Genomic DNA, 16607 nt, shown 5'->3' with positions numbered 1-16607 from the left:
TCGGCTAATTGTCGCCTTATCAATCCACTTTTGATCGTCAGCAAAATGATGGAAAATGTTGCTGACAACTCTATTAAGCAGAACCTGCTCAGCTTGGGGTCCATCAGGGCCATTCAGTCCCTGACTCTATTACAGCCTTGGTCCAAATGGGCAAAAGCGTTAAAATCAAGTGGTGAGGTGAGAGTGACTGTCCTTGACATCAAGACAACGTGACTGAGTATGACATCATGGAGCCCTGGCAAAACTAGAGTTAATGGAAAATCTCCACAGGATGGAGTTATACCTGCCACATGCCTGTGATGGTTGGAGGTCAGTTATCTCAGTTCTAGTACATTATTTCAGGAGTTCCTCAGGATAGTGTCTCAGGTCTAACTATCTTCAACTGCTTCATCATTGGCCTTTCTTCCATCCTGATGTCACTGCGGATGTTTGCTGATGGCTGCACAATGTTCAGCACAATTCACAACTCCTCAGATACTGAAATCTTTCATGTCCAAATGCAGCAAGACTGGGTAGTGTCCAGGCTTGGTGGCAAATAACATCCATGCCACACAAGTGCCAGACAATGACCATCTCCAACAAGAGAGAATCTAAGCATCATCATCCTTTGAAATTCAATGCTACTGTACTTGCTGAATCCTCACTATCAAAATCCTGGAGGTTACTATTGACAAAAAAACTGAAATCATAGAATGCTGTGCAGAATGAGGCCATTCGGCCCACTGAGTCTGCACTGACTCTCCCAAAGAGCATCTTACCCAGGTCTATTCCATCCCTGTAACCCCACATATTTACTCCATTAATTCCCCCAAATTTACACATTTTTAGACTCTAAGGGGAAATTTAGCATTGTCAATCTACCTAACCTGCACATCTTTGGACTTTGAGGAAATCGGAGCAGCTGGAGGAAACCCACACAGACATGGGCAGAACATGCAAACTCCACACAGACAGTCTCCCAAGACTGGAATGGGACCCCGGTCCCATGTACTGTCAGACTGCAGCGCTAACCACTGTGCCAGTGTGCTGCCCATGGACTAGCCATTAGAGCTAGTCAGAGGTTAGGAATCTCACAGCAAGTAACTAACTTCCAGACTCCCCAGAAGCTCTCAACCATCTAAAAGGCAGATGTCAACGAAATGGAATACTGTCCACTTGCCTGGATGAGTGCAGCTTCAACAACTCTCAAGAAGTTCAACACAATCCAGAACAAAACAACCCGCTTAAATGCTACCCCATCCACAAACATTCACCATTAATGCACAGTGGCAGCAGTGTCAGTCATTTACAAGTTGTACTGCAAGAACGTACTAAAGGCTTCTTAGACAGCACCTTTTTTACTAGTGATCTCTACTACCTTGAAGGCCAAAGATAACAGGTGCACAGGAACACCACCACCTGCGAGATCCGCTCAAAGTCACAGACTACCTGACTTGGAACTATATCACTGTTCCTTCATTGTCGCTGAATCACAATCCTGGAATTCTCTCCCTAATAGCACTGTGGCAGCACTTACAAAACAGGGATTGCAGTGATTCAAGAAGACAGCTTGCCACCAACTTAGGGAATCATTGTTGACCTAGCCAGAAATGCCACCATCCCATGAAATAATTTTTTTAAAAAGTGAGCAAGGCACAATGATTGAGAATGAGAGTGAGTGAATGAAGCCAGGGGGAGAAGGGGAGTGAGAGAGGGAAAGAGAGAACAATAGAAAAGACAGGCAAGACAAAGCGATGGATAAAAAGAGACAAACCTGTGTATATGTATATATACAAATGCACATGCCTGCATACATAAACACATACATATCTCAAGTTGCTTAAAATAAAAATTCCTGCAAATCTAGTGAGTATTTATTTACCAATAATGTAACAGACGTTTACAAATGCTTACTCATGTATTTCAAACAAGACAAAAAAATACAAACAGACTTCCCAAGGGGCAGATTACAGAGTTACAGATATGTTTTGACGGTGTCACAGTGATTAGCACTGCTGCCTCAGTGCCAGGGATGTGGGTTCAATTCTGGCTTTGGGTGACTGCCTGTCTGAAGGCTGCATATTCTCCCTGTGTCAGTGTAGGTTTCCTCCCACAGTCCAAAGATGTGCAGGTTAGGTGGATTTCCATGTTAAGTTGTCCCTTACCCAAGATGTGTAGGTTAGAGGCATCAGCTATGGTAAAATGTGTGGGGTTAAGGGGATAGGGTGGGGGAGATGGCCTGGGTAAGACAGTCAGTGCAGATTGATGGCTGAATGACATACTTCTGCACTGTAGGGATTCTATGCTTTGGTCACCTTTGGAAGAGCTTAACTACAACAATCCAAAGTAACTCTTACCTTGGCAATGATCTGAAATCCCCTGCATAAGCTTCGTATTTGTAGTTTACCAGGTGCCAGTCTGAATGATAGGTCCTGATGCACTGTAAATAAATAAATGACTAAATCAAGCATAATCACACAAATCAAGCATAATAACACAATCAGCAAAAACAACATGGAGAAATCCCCTGAGATTTCATAATTCCTGCAAAGGTAATAGATCACTTATGTAGTCATCTTTTTGCAAACAAGTACTGCTTACTAATCTAATTTTCCTTAAAATCATTTTATAGGATCAATTCCAAATTAATGCTTTCGGAGAACTTTATAAAGTGTCATTCTGACATGATGTGATTGTACTTTGTTCATGCCTGTGTGTTCGGCACAAGGCAGGTCCTCAGCTCATTGTCTGCTGGTATTTCAAGCTGAACATTAAAATCATGCCAGCAAGAATAGAAAAGGAGGGGCAAAGGAGAGGGAGGAATGTAAAAATAAAATCAAGGGAAGAAGTATTAGGAAAACTAATGGGACTAAATGCCAACAAATTCTCTGAACTGAATTGTCTGCATCCTATGGTCTTGAAAGTGGCTGCAGATGCTCTGGCTGTAATGGTCCAAAATTCCCAAGATCCTGGAAAAGTCCCAGCAGAATGGAAAGCTTCAAGTCCAATATTGGGACTTGTTGGTCCGAGACGGTTTTACAGCCTGATAATTAGCTCGGAAGTCCTTCCCCGACTTCCCCAAAGGGTAAATAAAAAGACGGGTGCGAAGATACGTAGGGAAAAAAAGGAATGCCGCAAATGTAACAACAGTGTTGCCGAAAGGAGGAAGTCAGAAAGCAAGAAACCATTGTTCGATTAGTCCACTATTAGGGAGTCTGTCGCAGAATGTTTGAGCCTAAATCCTCCAGTCCCACTTACCGCAGGAATCATCATAGGTGGGATATAGATTTTGCCGGACAAGCAAAGGGTGCACTGACCTCAGGTGGGTTACAGAGCGGAAAATCCCACCCTTAGAAAATCATAATACAATCAGGCACAGTCAGCACGGCTTATGAATTCAATACGTCCTCCTATGTCAAGATCTTTGACTCCATAACAGAAAGTGGTCGATAAACAGATGCCAAACAGAACTGGAGCCATTACATAGCCTTGCTTGGTGTCACTTGTGACGATACTGTGACTTTAAGAGATGTAATTTAATCATGTTCCTCTGCAGGATGTTTCTAGCAGGTCTTGGAAATTGCTGGCACTGTGGTGTCTGTAATCAGTGTCTTCTAATTGATATTGAAACAGTATAATTTTAATTGGACTAATGCAGGGTCCTGTAGTTTTGTAATTGGTAAAAGTTATGCTAATTCTTTTCATTATATTTTAATTGTGTTCTTAAATAAACTTTGTTTGATAAAATCTTCCTAATGGGTCACTTGTATCATACCTAGAGTGAAACACTTATGCCTATCAATGCCAAAATTAACTTAGGATCTAGGCTAACTTCATCAAGCATGTTAGAGTTTCTGGCTTGGGTCTTAACACACTGGTGACAGGAAAAGCATTGAATAAAGTAGCATTGTACATCACACTGGCCATCATGCTATTGTGAAATGAGTGACTGACCCTGGTCACCTTTTCAAAGTACTCATATTTGTACATCAGCTTCAAAAGGCCTTCATAGTTTTTCTAGATCGAAGGCCTTGGTCAAATTAACCTTGTTCTTGGAACATCTGTTCTATTTAGAAACAGTACAGAATACTGAAGGCAATGATAAATCCAACCAAATCAATAGTTGGCCTGCAATTGAAATAGTGAATATTGCAGTTAAAATAGTGACTTTATAGAATTATGACAGGGCCCTAGGGAATCATAGAAACCCTACAGTACAGAAGGAGGCCATTCGGCCTATCGAGTCTGCACTGAACACAATCCCACCCAAGCCCTACCTCCATCTCCCTACATATTTAGCCACTAATCCCTCTAACCTATGCATCTTAGGACACTAAGAGCGATTTTTTTTTTAGCATGGCCAATCAACCTAACCTGTACATCTTTGGACTGCGGGAGGAAACTGGAGCACCCGGAGGAAACCCAAAGAAGATTCCCCATGATAACACCAGGTACAAGAGGCTTTCATTAAGGGAAAGACTCAAGTAACAGAGAAAAGCAAGAATATTAAGTAATGTGATAAAAATAATATACTACCAGGGGTTTTAATGAAGTATAGGTGAAAGTAGAATCCATGAAAGCTCTTAAAAAGAGGTTAATTTCTTGAAAAATTAACACCTAAAAAAATTAAGTCATGTAAAGATGTTTTTAAGTTTTGCTGCATGTGAGCAAGCCCTGCAACAAACATAAATTCAATCTGCAGTGTGGTGCAGCCTATTTATATGAGCTTTTCAACTGGACTTATTATTTCCCACTAAGCCTGCAAAACATCAAATTCCCTTTGACCCGGGATTGGAACGGAGGAAAAATGGGTAGAAGTAGGTCACTCAGCTTATGAAGCCTGTTCCACCATTCAATTAGATAATTGTTGATCATCCATCTAAATATCACTTTCTCCCACTATCTCCACATGCATTGATGACATTAGTATCCTGAAATCTATTTTTTTTTGTCCTGAAAATGCTCAATAATTGAACTTTCCAAGCTCTCCAGGATAGATAATTCCAAAGATTCACCACCCTCAGAGAAGAAATTCCTCCTCATTTCAGTCTTAAATGGCCCACACCTTATCCTGAGATTATGTCCTCTGGTTTTAGACTCACCAGGTAAGGGGAGCACCTTATCTACATCTACCCTGTTACTCATCGGGCAAATTTTTAAGTTTCAATGAGATTGCCTCTTATTCTTTGAAATTCTCTTGATGCAATGGTTGGCACTGCTACCTCACATTTTCAGGGACCCGGGTTCATTTCTGGCCTCAGGTGATTGCGTGGAATTTGTATATTCCCCCCATGTCTGTGTGCGTTTCCTCTGAATGCTCTGGTTTCCTCCCACAGTGCAAAGATGTGCAGGTTCGGCGGACTGGCCATGCAGAATTGCCCCTTAGTGTCCAAGATTTATAGGTTAGGTGGATTCCCATGATAAATGTGTGGGGTTACAGGGATAGGGCAGAGGGACAATGCTGACTCGATTCTTCTGCACTGTAAGAAGTCTATGGTTCTATGAATACAAGCCCAGTTTTCTCAATCTCTCCTCATAATAAGACAATCCTGCCATCCCAAGGGATCAGTCTGGTGAAAGCCTATTATACTCCCTCCGTGGCAAGTATATCTTTCCTTTGATAAGGGGACCAAAACTGTGCAGAATACTTCAGGTATTGTCTCACCGGGGCTTTGAATAATTTGGTTATACAATTGGAACTAGCTGGGAGGGTACGGTGATTGGCATGAATTGGTTGGTCTGAATGATCTGTTTCTGTGCTGTAATGCTCTATGACTCTGACTCAAAATCAGTGTCAAACATTAAAACCTCATTCAGCATTGGATTTTAAAAAGACAAAGAAGCTGCAAACTAAAGACAGAAAATGCTCAGAAATAACTCATTCACAAGTGACTCAAATATTTACAGGATCAGGGAGTTTTAGATTCTGACTGAATCTGCAATCAGCACTTCAGCAAAGTAGCTTCATCCAATCAATCACATCCAAAGTAACATCTAATCTTTGCGGGCTTCAGTTAAGACAAATCTTCATCATTCTGACAGTCAGTTAAAAGATTTATTCACTCTTACCGCTGTTTATCAATTGTCAGCTTTAATTCATTGGGAGCATTGTTATCTCTGGGTCAGGAGGTAATGGATTCAATCCAGCACATCATCCAGGCTGACATTCCTGTCCTTTTCATTGGAATGTTGCCAGGGCTGGAAAATTGCAGCAATGGGTTACTCTCCATGGATTAGAGGTGGGTGTGGGGAGGTTTGACTGAAATGTACAAAATTGTAAGGGGCCTGGATAGAGTAGATGGGAAGAACCTATTTATTTTAGCAGAGAGGTTAGTGACTAGACAGCATAGATCTAAAGTGATTGATAGAAAGGTTAGAGGGGAGATGAAGGAAGTGTTTTTCACCTAGAGGGTTGTGGGGGTCTGGAACTCACTGCTTGGTAGGGTATTAGAAACAGAAACATTCAGTTCATTTCCAAGGCGTCTGGATATGTACCTCAAATTCTGTAACCTTCAGAGTTACTGACCAAATGCTGCAAAGTGAGATTACGTTGGGGGAGCTCGTTTCTTGGCTGGTGAAGACATGATGGGCCAAGTGGCCTCTTTCTGCGCTGTAATCATTCTATGATTAAGCATTTCATCTCTTGGCATTTTCTCAATGTTTCTTATGGATTTTGCTGTGCACAGATCATTTCCTGTGTGATGAAAGGGTTGTAAAAGTCTGAGTCATCCTGAGGAACTGAATTGCACTGAATAATTCTGTGTGTTCAATAATGAAGCAAAATTTTTGTCAGTTTAATTGAAGGAGTTGAATAGATAATCAAGAGCAAAGATCAATATAGTACAGGAACAGGCCCTTTGGCCCTCCAAGTCTGCACCAATCATGTGTTCCTAACTAGACCATCCGTTTGTATCCCTCTATTCCCAGTCTGTTCATGTGGTTATTTAGATAAGTCTTAAATGATCCTAGCGTGTTTGCCCCAACCATCTTGCTTGGTAGTGCATTCCAGGTCCCCCCAGTCTCTGTGTAAAAATGGCCCCCCGCATGTCTGTACTGAACCTTGCCCCCCTACCCCCTTACTTTGAACATAAGAACATAAGAACATAAGAAATAGGAGCAGGAGTAGGCCATCTAGCCCTTCGAGCCTGCCCCGCCATTCAATAAGATCATGGCTGATCTGTCGTGGCTCAGTTCCACTTTCCCGCCCTCTCCCCATAACCCTTAATCCCCTCTCTTATCAAGAACCCATCAACCCGCGTCTTAAAAATATTTAGCGAGGCAGCCTCCACCACTTCAACGGGCAGAGAATTCCAGAGATTCACCACCCTTTGAGTGAAGAAGTTCCTCCTCAACTCCGTTCTAAACCGCCTCCCCCTTATCTTGAGGCTGTGCCCCCTAGTCCTACTGTCTTTTTTGAGCGGGAAGAGTCTCTCCACCTCTATCCTATCCATCCCATTCATCATCTTATACGTCTCAATGAGATCTCCCCTCATTCTTCTAAACTCTAATGAGTACAAGCCTAGTTTATTCAGCCTCTCCTCATAGCTCAATCCCCTCAACTCCGGTATCAGCCTAGTAAACCTCCTCTGCACTCCCTCCAGGGCTAAAATATCCTTGCGCAGGTGCGGCGCCCAAAACTGCACACAGTACTCCAGCTGCGGCCTCACCAATGCCCTATACAACTGCAGCAAGACCTCCCTACTTTTATATTCAATCCCCCTCGCTATGAAGGCCAGCATCCCATTCGCCTTCCTGACCACCTGCTGCACCTGCAAGCTGGGTTTTTGCGACTCATGCACAAGGACCCCGAGGTCCCTCTGCACCGTCGCCTGCTGCAGTTTTTCGCCACGTAAGTAATAGTCCTTCCTACCATTCTTCCTACCAAAGTGGACCACCTCACACTTGCCAACATTAAATTCCATTTGCCATTTCCTGGCCCATTCGCCCAGCCTATCTAGATCCTTCTGCAGACTCTCCACACCCTCCGCACAATTTGCCTTTCCCCCAACCTTGGTGTCATCAGCAAATTTCGACACCCTGCACTCGGTTCCCTCCTCCAGATCATCTATACTTGTGACCCCTTGCGTTTGTCATTTCTGACCTGGGAAAAAGCTTCCAACTGCTCACCCTATCTATGCCCTTCATAATTTTATAAACATCCATTAGGTCACCCCTCAACCTCTGTCTTTCCAGGAGAACAATCCTAGTTTACACAATCTCACCTCATAGCTAATATCCTCCATACCAGGCAACACCCTGGTAAACCTTTTCTGCACTCTCTCCAAAGCCTCCACGTTCTTCTGGTGGTGTGGCGACCAGAACTGGATGCAGTATTCCAAATGTGGCCTAACTAACATTCTATATAACTGCAACATCATATGCCAACTTTTATACCCTATGCCCCATCCAATAAAGGCAAGCATGCCATATGCCTTCTTCACCACCTTTTTCACCTGTGCTGCCATCTTTAAGGATTTGTGGACTTGCACACCCAGATCCCGAATCAAAACCGAAGACATTTAAAATACTTTTAACATTAACACAAATATTGCCTCTCATAACATTCAGGCAACAGGAAATGGTTTGTTAATCTCTGCTTGCGAAATCAATATCCTGCGTGACTACCATGGAGAAAGGTCCATTATATCAGGCATAGAATGATAGAGAGCAGGTCACCAATGTGCTTTATACAAAGCATGTATTGTACTGAAAATATTCCCTCAATAAAACAGTCATGGGAAGAACACTGGAAGAGACAATTCTATTCTTGACAGTGTGATTCAATAGATTTTAAGTTAAAAAAATTTGGAACATTGTTTCCCCAGAGGAAAATCTAAAAATTACTAATCGAATGTGTTGTGCAAGATGTCTCCAGCTGGCTCGCCGGGCAACAATGACGCCTCTGAATCAGGAGGTCAAAAGCTCAAGATTCAAACCTCCTCCCCCACCATCCCTTCGACCCCGCCCTGCACCACCCAGAGACTTGAGCCCACAATCCAAGCTGACACGCCAGTGCAGTATGAAGGGAGTGCTGAACTGTTGGATGAGATACGAAAAGCTTTGCTCTATGGAAAGACACACTAGTCACTACTAGTTCTTCAATGAGCAGCACCAAAGTACATCAGTGGCTAATGATCTTATCTGCTGTTTGTAGGATCTTGCCAAGTTTAAATTTGTTGTCTCACTCACCTACAAAGAGTCAGAATGTAAAATAACTATAAAAAGGTAAAGTTTTTCTTCCTTGGACTACACAGGAGGTTTCATTCCTCATCTTCTGAAGCACTCACTCAAATCCTGTGGCTTCCCTCAGTTACTGTCGCAACTGTTTCCTCATGCCATTTATGGAGGTCTCACAACACCAGTTACTAAACAAGAATTGTTCAACTGCAGTAAAACAACATGTTATAAATGTGTCAGAACACAGTGAGAACGGGCAACAGAGGGGAAGGGTGACAAGGCTAGAGGATGACATAGGGTATGTGCTGGTGCTAACTACAGGAAGATACATTTATCTCACCTCAAGATGTCTTCCTTCTGTATCATTGACTGGATTTTTCAAATGGCTGAAGAGTTAGGACATGATGTGAGCAGACTTTGAAAATTATAGCCTGGGATGGTTAAAACTTCTTCATTGGTTCAAGGGATGTGGATGTCACTGGACCGCCATTTATTGCCCATTCCTAATTGCCCTTGAACTGAGCAGTTTCCTAGGCCATTTCTGAAGGCATTTAAGAATCAACCACATTATTGTGAGTTTGCAGTCAAATGTAGGCAAAACCAGGCAAAAATGGCAGATTTCCTTCTCTAAAGGACATTAGCAGTGGCCTGGCAGTGAGAGAGATTGGGGAAAGACTCTCATCTCCAATTAATGGCACCTTAAGGAACATAAAGGGCTAGTTGGAACAGAATGAACTTTGCTTGCCTTAATGCAGGTGCAGGTATCCCCATGCCATGGAGATCCCCATGTTCATGGGAATGGCGGGGTTATTTTCAGCTCAGATTGCGAACCTCTTTAAAGATGGTGCCCTGTACTCTGTGGAGTTGGCCTTCCTGGCTCTATCAGGCCCTGCCCTGCCAAAGTGACACCATAAACCATGTCCCCAGATTTTCTGTGCACTGAGTGGCAAAAAAATCTGGAATGAAAACTCAGCTGTACACTTGAAGAGATACATGTCAGTTTTTAGTCAGAGGCTTATCTCTGATAAATTTTGGGAAAATTGTGCCCATAATTTTTAAACTTACAGATTACATTTCTTGGAGAGGGGCAAAGGGGTTGATAGCAATCAATGCTGAGGAGGACTACTAGAAATTACACAATATTATTAAACCTACAGAATGGGCATATAATTGGTAAATGAATTTCTGCATAAATAAATGTGAGGAATTGCATTCTGGCAAGAAAAATAAGGATATCACATTTTATACATTAAAAGGCACAACAGGTTAACAGAGCATGAGAAAGCAAATTCTGAAGCAATAGAATTAAATCATAATAAGTCATGTGAAACTTGTAATGAACCTTTCTTGGACAATACTGGAATTACTGTGTAGACTTCCATTGCCATTCATTGAAAAAAGAGGAATATTGGACAATGCAGAAAATACTTACATGGATGATACTAAAATATGTGGGTACTCCTATCAGGAAAGAATTGACAGGCTGGATCTCTTTTCTCTTGAATATAATAGACTGAGGAGTGACCTGTGGCCAAATGGGCCATCTAAAAAGGCATTTTGTAGAGCACTCTGGGACAATTGGGCAAAAACTAAACCGACAGGCTGCAGTTTAAAGACAGAGACAACCAGGCTTCAACCCTGACGCATGAATAAACGGGATATGGGTCATCTCCAGGATGAAAGAGACTTTATAGTCACACTGGCTTGTTTCATCTCCAGGATGAAAGAGACAGGATGTACCAGACTTAAGGGCAATGTGAACCCTTATTTAGGAGGGAGGTACATGACCTATGTGCCTCCAGCACCTACAGACATGGCTGTTGGGGGCACACCCAGAGGTTGGTGTGGTATCACTTGATTGGACTCTTATCGATCAGGGTGATCAAGTCCTGATCAATTGATTGGCAGTGGCCAAAAAGGAGTGTGAAACCAAACGGGGTATAAAGGGTGCTGCACAACCAGGAATCTCTCTCTCTCTGACCCCATGAATGAGCTTCAACAACAGTGACCATTGTCAGCATAAGGAGAGCCACCACATCCGAGAAGGAAGGAAGACCAGAGCCAGGGTGCCACACCAGACCAAAGGACCAAACTACACAGCCGACTGCCGAGACCAGCGCACAGATAAAGGCCAATATCTGCTTGGGTACTTGCCAGTCACGCAAAGTTAAGTCAAGGTCTTGTATTGGACTTGAACTCTAGTATTTTCTGTAAGATAACTTATTATTGGTTGGGTGGGTGATTATTGATCGTGTAGGTTTAAATAAATATTGGTTGTACTAACAAGACGTCTACTCGTAGTTATTTGTCCACCGTATAAGGGTTAAAACAGACTTTGCGGCAGGCAAGACCTAATTGAGGTTTTTAAAATTCAGAACGGTTTTGCTACTATGGATACAGAGAGAATGTTTCCTCTTTTGGGAAAGAATAAAGCTAAACAACATTCATAAAGGATAGACACCAATTGAGAACTCAGGAGAAACGTCTTTACCCAGAGGGTGGGGAGAATGTGGAACTCACAACTGCAGGGAGTTTTGAAGCGAATAACATAGATACACTATCAGTAAAGCTTGGCAAGCCTTTGAGGGAAAAGGGAATAGAGAGTCTTATTAATAGAGTTAGATGAGGAATGGAGGTGGGGGAGACTCAAGTGGAGTGTAAATGTTGGGCAGGATGAGATGGATATAATGGCCTGTATCAATGCGAAAGATCCTATGCAGGATAAATAGTCTGGACCGAGACATAGAAGGCATGTTTACAAAATCTGTAATAATACAAATCTCAAAAAATATAAACAATGAGGATGACAGTAACAGACTTCAGGAGAGAATAGCAAAATGGACAGACACACTGCAGATGAAATTTGTGGCAGGGAACTTTAAAGTGATATTTTGTTTTTTATTAATAGGAAACTGAGTCCAAAAGCAAGCGTAGTTTATGAAACCCCAAGAGAACACTGGTTACACAACAGCTGGAGTAATGTGCCCCATTCTGGGCCACACTTTAGGACAGATGTCATGGCTTTGGAAATGGTGTGCAAGAGATTTACTAGAATGGTATCAGGGTTGAGGGACTCCAGTTACATGGAGAAGCTAGCACTGTTCAACATTAAAGGAAGAAAAGGCTAAAGAGAGATTTGATAAATGTGTGCAAAATTGTGGTAGGTTTTGATAGTGTAAATAAGCAGAACTGTTTCCACTAGCAGAAAGGTTTGCTTCCTCTTTGATGTGGTAATTAATAACAGTACGTCAGATAGCCAGGCCACAGCTTCCTGTGTAAACGAGCAGATATCTTACAGGCTACCTGTGAATTTCCTCTGGATTCATTAACCCACCCCTTGCAAGCCTGAAGTTTGCTTGCTATCACTCATGGTGCTTTGTTACAATCATTAGTGTGAAGTGAAAGACGCAACTCAACATTTCATCCATCATACTAAATATTCACACCCTCCACCACTGGCACACAATGGCAGCAGTGTGCACCACGTATATATAATGCACTGTGGGAACCCACCAAGGCTCCATTCTTAGCACCTCTTAAACCAGCAACCTCAGTCACCTCAAAGATCAAAGTATAAGACCACCAGCTGCAAATTCCCCTCCAAACTCACACACCATCCTGACACGGAAATATTTTGTTCTTCCTTCATGAAAATCTTGGAACTCCCTCCCTCACAGTATTGTGGATTTATCTACATCACTGGGACTGCAGAGTTCAAGAAAGGACCTCACTGCCACCTTCTCAAGGGCAATTGAGGGTGGGCAACAAATGCTTGCCTGGCCAATGATATCCACATCCCATGAATTATCTTTCTTCCAAAGTATTTTTTTTAAAACTTGGAAAAGAAAGATTGAATTCAACATCTAATGGAACATTCTTTATACTAATTTCATGATTGCTCCACAAATAGTCATGTTTTCCCAATGTTTGAGGTTTAGAAGCAAGCTCATTGCAGTCTATCTACTGTGAAGAGTGTGCATCTTAACCAGCTAATTTATAGTCCCCAGTTTTGAAAAATGCTCACCAAAGAGGCATTTATATAGAGCTTTGAATACAGTAAAAGGTCCAAAGGTATTTTGTTTGGTCTAATCAGAGAAATACTGACACCAAACCAATGACAGAGAGATTAAATAGGTAACAAAAGCTTGGCTAAAGCTGCAGGTTCTAAGGAGCACCTTAGAGGAGCAGAAGAGAATAGAGAGACAATTTCAGAGCAAGAATTAATAAATATGCACTCATTGGGTCCCACTTCCATGTGTACCTCTTTAACCAGCAGGTTGTGGGCCAGCTTTTCAGCATCTGAAGGCAGGGTAGATTGAGTGGTTCTTCTCTGGCGTGGAATCGTAGAGATCTATTCAAGAAAAGAAGAATATTTTGTTCAAAATGATTACAAGGAATAGACATTTATGCTGGAACTTTACTGTCCCACCCGCACAGGAATTGGAGCAGGTGAAGGGTGGACAATGGGAGGGTCCATTGATCTCGGGCGGTATTTTACAGTTTTGGGACGAGTGAGGCCATAAAATTATGTCTTTACTTTCCAAACAGTTATGATTTTGATTCGATGTCTAACTGGATTTCAAAGAAATTTCAGTCATTTTCACATTCATTCACAGTAATTTTGGAATTAAATTTTCCATTGCCCACAAAATACATTCTAGAACATTACCATTCTGAAGAAGGCCATCCAGCCCATCATACCTTTATAAGTTTTCTGGAAGTGCTACAGCACATTGTCCATTTGTATATTTGTTTAAATAGACTTTTATTCAAATATTTACTCATTTCCTCTTTCAGAATTCCATAATTTCACCTTTCTGTCTCTGCACTCACCTCTAAACTGACCTGTCAGCCAATGCCGCCCATTCTGGCCTCCCTTCCTCCTCTCAGTCACAGTTTTGCTTGGTAGACCCCCTTCAACTGGGTTCACACCCCTCTCCACAATACCATGTCTAACCCTCATCACCTCCTTCATAAGCTCCATCGCAGCTATGCCTTTGCTCTCCTCCCTTAGCCTGCAGTTGTCATCTCCCTGTGGCGCTTTGGGATAATTTATTATGCTAAAGAGACAAGTTCTTCTCTCAATCACACAAAACCCTCTATTTTTCACCCAACATCTCCTGCAGGTTCTTTATCATAGAATCGCTACAGTGCAGAAGGACACCATTTAGCTCATCAAGGCTGCAGTGACTCTCTGACAGAGTGTCTGACCGAGTATAGGACAACGCAGTGGCAAATTGGTTGGCACTGCTGCCTCACAATGCCAGGGACCTGAGTTCGATTCCCAGCTTGGGTCACTGTGTGGAGTCTACATATTCCCTCATTGTCTGCAGATCCACTTTCCTCCCACAGTCCAAAAAGACGTGCTCGTTAGGTGCATTGGCCATGCTAAATTCTTCCTTAGTGTACCCAAACAGGAGCTGGAGTATGGTAACTAGGGGATTTTCACAGTAACTTCATTGCAGTGTTAATGTAAGCCTACTTGTGACACTAATAGATAAACGTTGACTTTAAAACTTTTTAAACTTTAAACTTGCCCGGTCCTCTCCCCCCACCCTATCCCCATAGCCAGTGTAAATGTGTGGGGTTAAGTCCATTGGATCTATACATCTTAGGACACTAAAGGGCAATTTAGCATGACCAATCCACCTAACCTGCACACCTTTGGACTGTGGGAGGGAATCGGAGCACCTGAAAGAAACCCACACAGACACAGGAACAATGTGCAAACTCCATACAGTCACCCGAGGTTGGAATTGAACCCAGGTTCCTGACGCTATGAGGCAGCAATGCTAACCACTGTGCAACCATGTTGTTTATGTGGCAATAACTTTCATTGAGCAGCAACTTAGCTGGAATTTAGCTTGCCTGAAAAGGTCTGAGGTATGATCTAATTATGGGATTTAATAGGTTGAAATGATTTGATAGGGTGGATGGACAGAACCCATGCTGAGAGGATCAAGATCAAGAACAAGGAGACATAATCTTAAAATTAGAGCCAAGACATTTAGGAGAGAAACCAGAATACATTTCTTCCATTCAAATTTAGTGAAAGTCTGAAATTTCCTCCCCCAAAGGTTGTTGATGCTGGGGGACATATGAAGCTTTTAGAACGAGGAACAATGGATTTTTGTTGGTTAAAGGAATTGGCGGGTATAGAGACAAATTGGGCAAAAGGGATTCAGGTATGTAGCAACTCAAATTTGAGGGACTGACTGACCCATTTCTGTTCCGGCTTTCAATCCATGTGTCTCCGAGTGCCTCACCCACAACTACTCCTCATGGTGAAAGGTTGGAAATACCATCAAAATTTGTTCAACATACAACTAATTTGAATGAGCTTACTTACTGTGACCTCGTCGAACGGGAATTGCAGAAGGTCCCGCAGAGGATCATTCTGAATCTGTGCTTTCCGCTGCGCAATGACATTCTCATAATCCAATGGCTCGACAATTTTTGCTTTTTCCTATAGAGAGACAAATGGTGAAAGTTCATTGCAGGTCACTTGATCAGAACACAAGACACTGGATTGTGCGCCTTGCTTCATTTTGTAACATTATAAAAGGATGTCTGAAGAACCAACTGCCAGGAATCAGAGGGAGTGGTTTATATGGTTTCAGAATGACAGAACCATTCCTTGCAGATCCACTGGAATCTTTTGAGGGTGCAACTGAGTTAATGAAAGGAAACAGAAGGACAATATGATGGTGTGGTTCTTTTATTAAAGGCATAAACATGTTAATAGGTAGCTAACTAAATACTCAATAAGCACAGGATTAGGTAACAGCCAGGTTGGTGGTTAGCAAGATTTTCATTTTCTCACAAGATTACTGAACATGTAGAATATACTCCTCAAAGGGCTGATTCAAGATAATTTAAAATGAATGCATTCATTATCAAAAAGACTCAACAGTAATGAATTCATTAAAATACAGACCAGTGCTAACTTTCCATTTTGTGCTTTGGTCAACCCTTTTAGGTCTGCAACATACAACATAAAATACACAGGAGATGCTGGATTTTCACCGGACAGAATATCCAAGAGGTCAATCCAGTGATGGGGAACCTAAGCTATTGACCTGTCACATGAGTGTCTCCATCTCCCCCACCTTTCATCTCAGTGGGCCACAAGATTGAAATCAGGCTTGTTCACTAACCCCATGAATAAGGTTAAATACATTTAATCCATGCTGAATATTTCATAATGAGTTATAGAAAATGCTTAATCATTTATATTTATTCAAACTACCAACTTCAAATGGTATAAACAAAATAAATATTGACCCTTTGAACACAGAGAGAGAAAGAAAGAGCAGTGCTCTCATCGTCAATGTTGTGAGCAATCAATACACATCTCACTTCATTTGCTCTTGTTTTACATGTATATTAGTTCAGTCATACTGGTAGGAAAAAAAACCTACACAGATGGAAATCAGCAGAATCCGACAGCC

The 16607-nt window shown here is 42.1% G+C and overlaps 1 protein-coding gene across 2 annotated transcripts in view; it reads right to left on the bottom strand.

Annotated features, from left to right (window-relative positions):
• The window catches only part of LOC145342110 (dedicator of cytokinesis protein 11-like), a 269092-nt gene that overhangs the window by 192477 nt on the left and 60008 nt on the right, over window positions 1–16607 (bottom strand). For both annotated transcript variants that reach the window (XM_080187331.1, XM_080187332.1), the window contains exons 2-4: window positions 15506–15622; window positions 13418–13507; window positions 2337–2419 (exon numbers count right to left, since the gene is read on the bottom strand). In XM_080187331.1, the coding sequence (XP_080043457.1) occupies window positions 2337–2419; window positions 13418–13507; window positions 15506–15622 (290 nt within the window). The remainder of the gene's footprint in view (window positions 1–2336; window positions 2420–13417; window positions 13508–15505; window positions 15623–16607) is intronic.

This window comes from Carcharhinus amblyrhynchos, chromosome 4 (genome assembly GCF_965287045.1).
Source record: "Carcharhinus amblyrhynchos chromosome 4, sCarAmb.v2.hapA, whole genome shotgun sequence".
Taxonomy (NCBI): domain Eukaryota; kingdom Metazoa; phylum Chordata; class Chondrichthyes; order Carcharhiniformes; family Carcharhinidae; genus Carcharhinus; species Carcharhinus amblyrhynchos.
The sequence above is the reverse complement of the archived record's forward strand: the minus strand, read 5'-3'. Positions and strand labels throughout refer to the sequence as shown.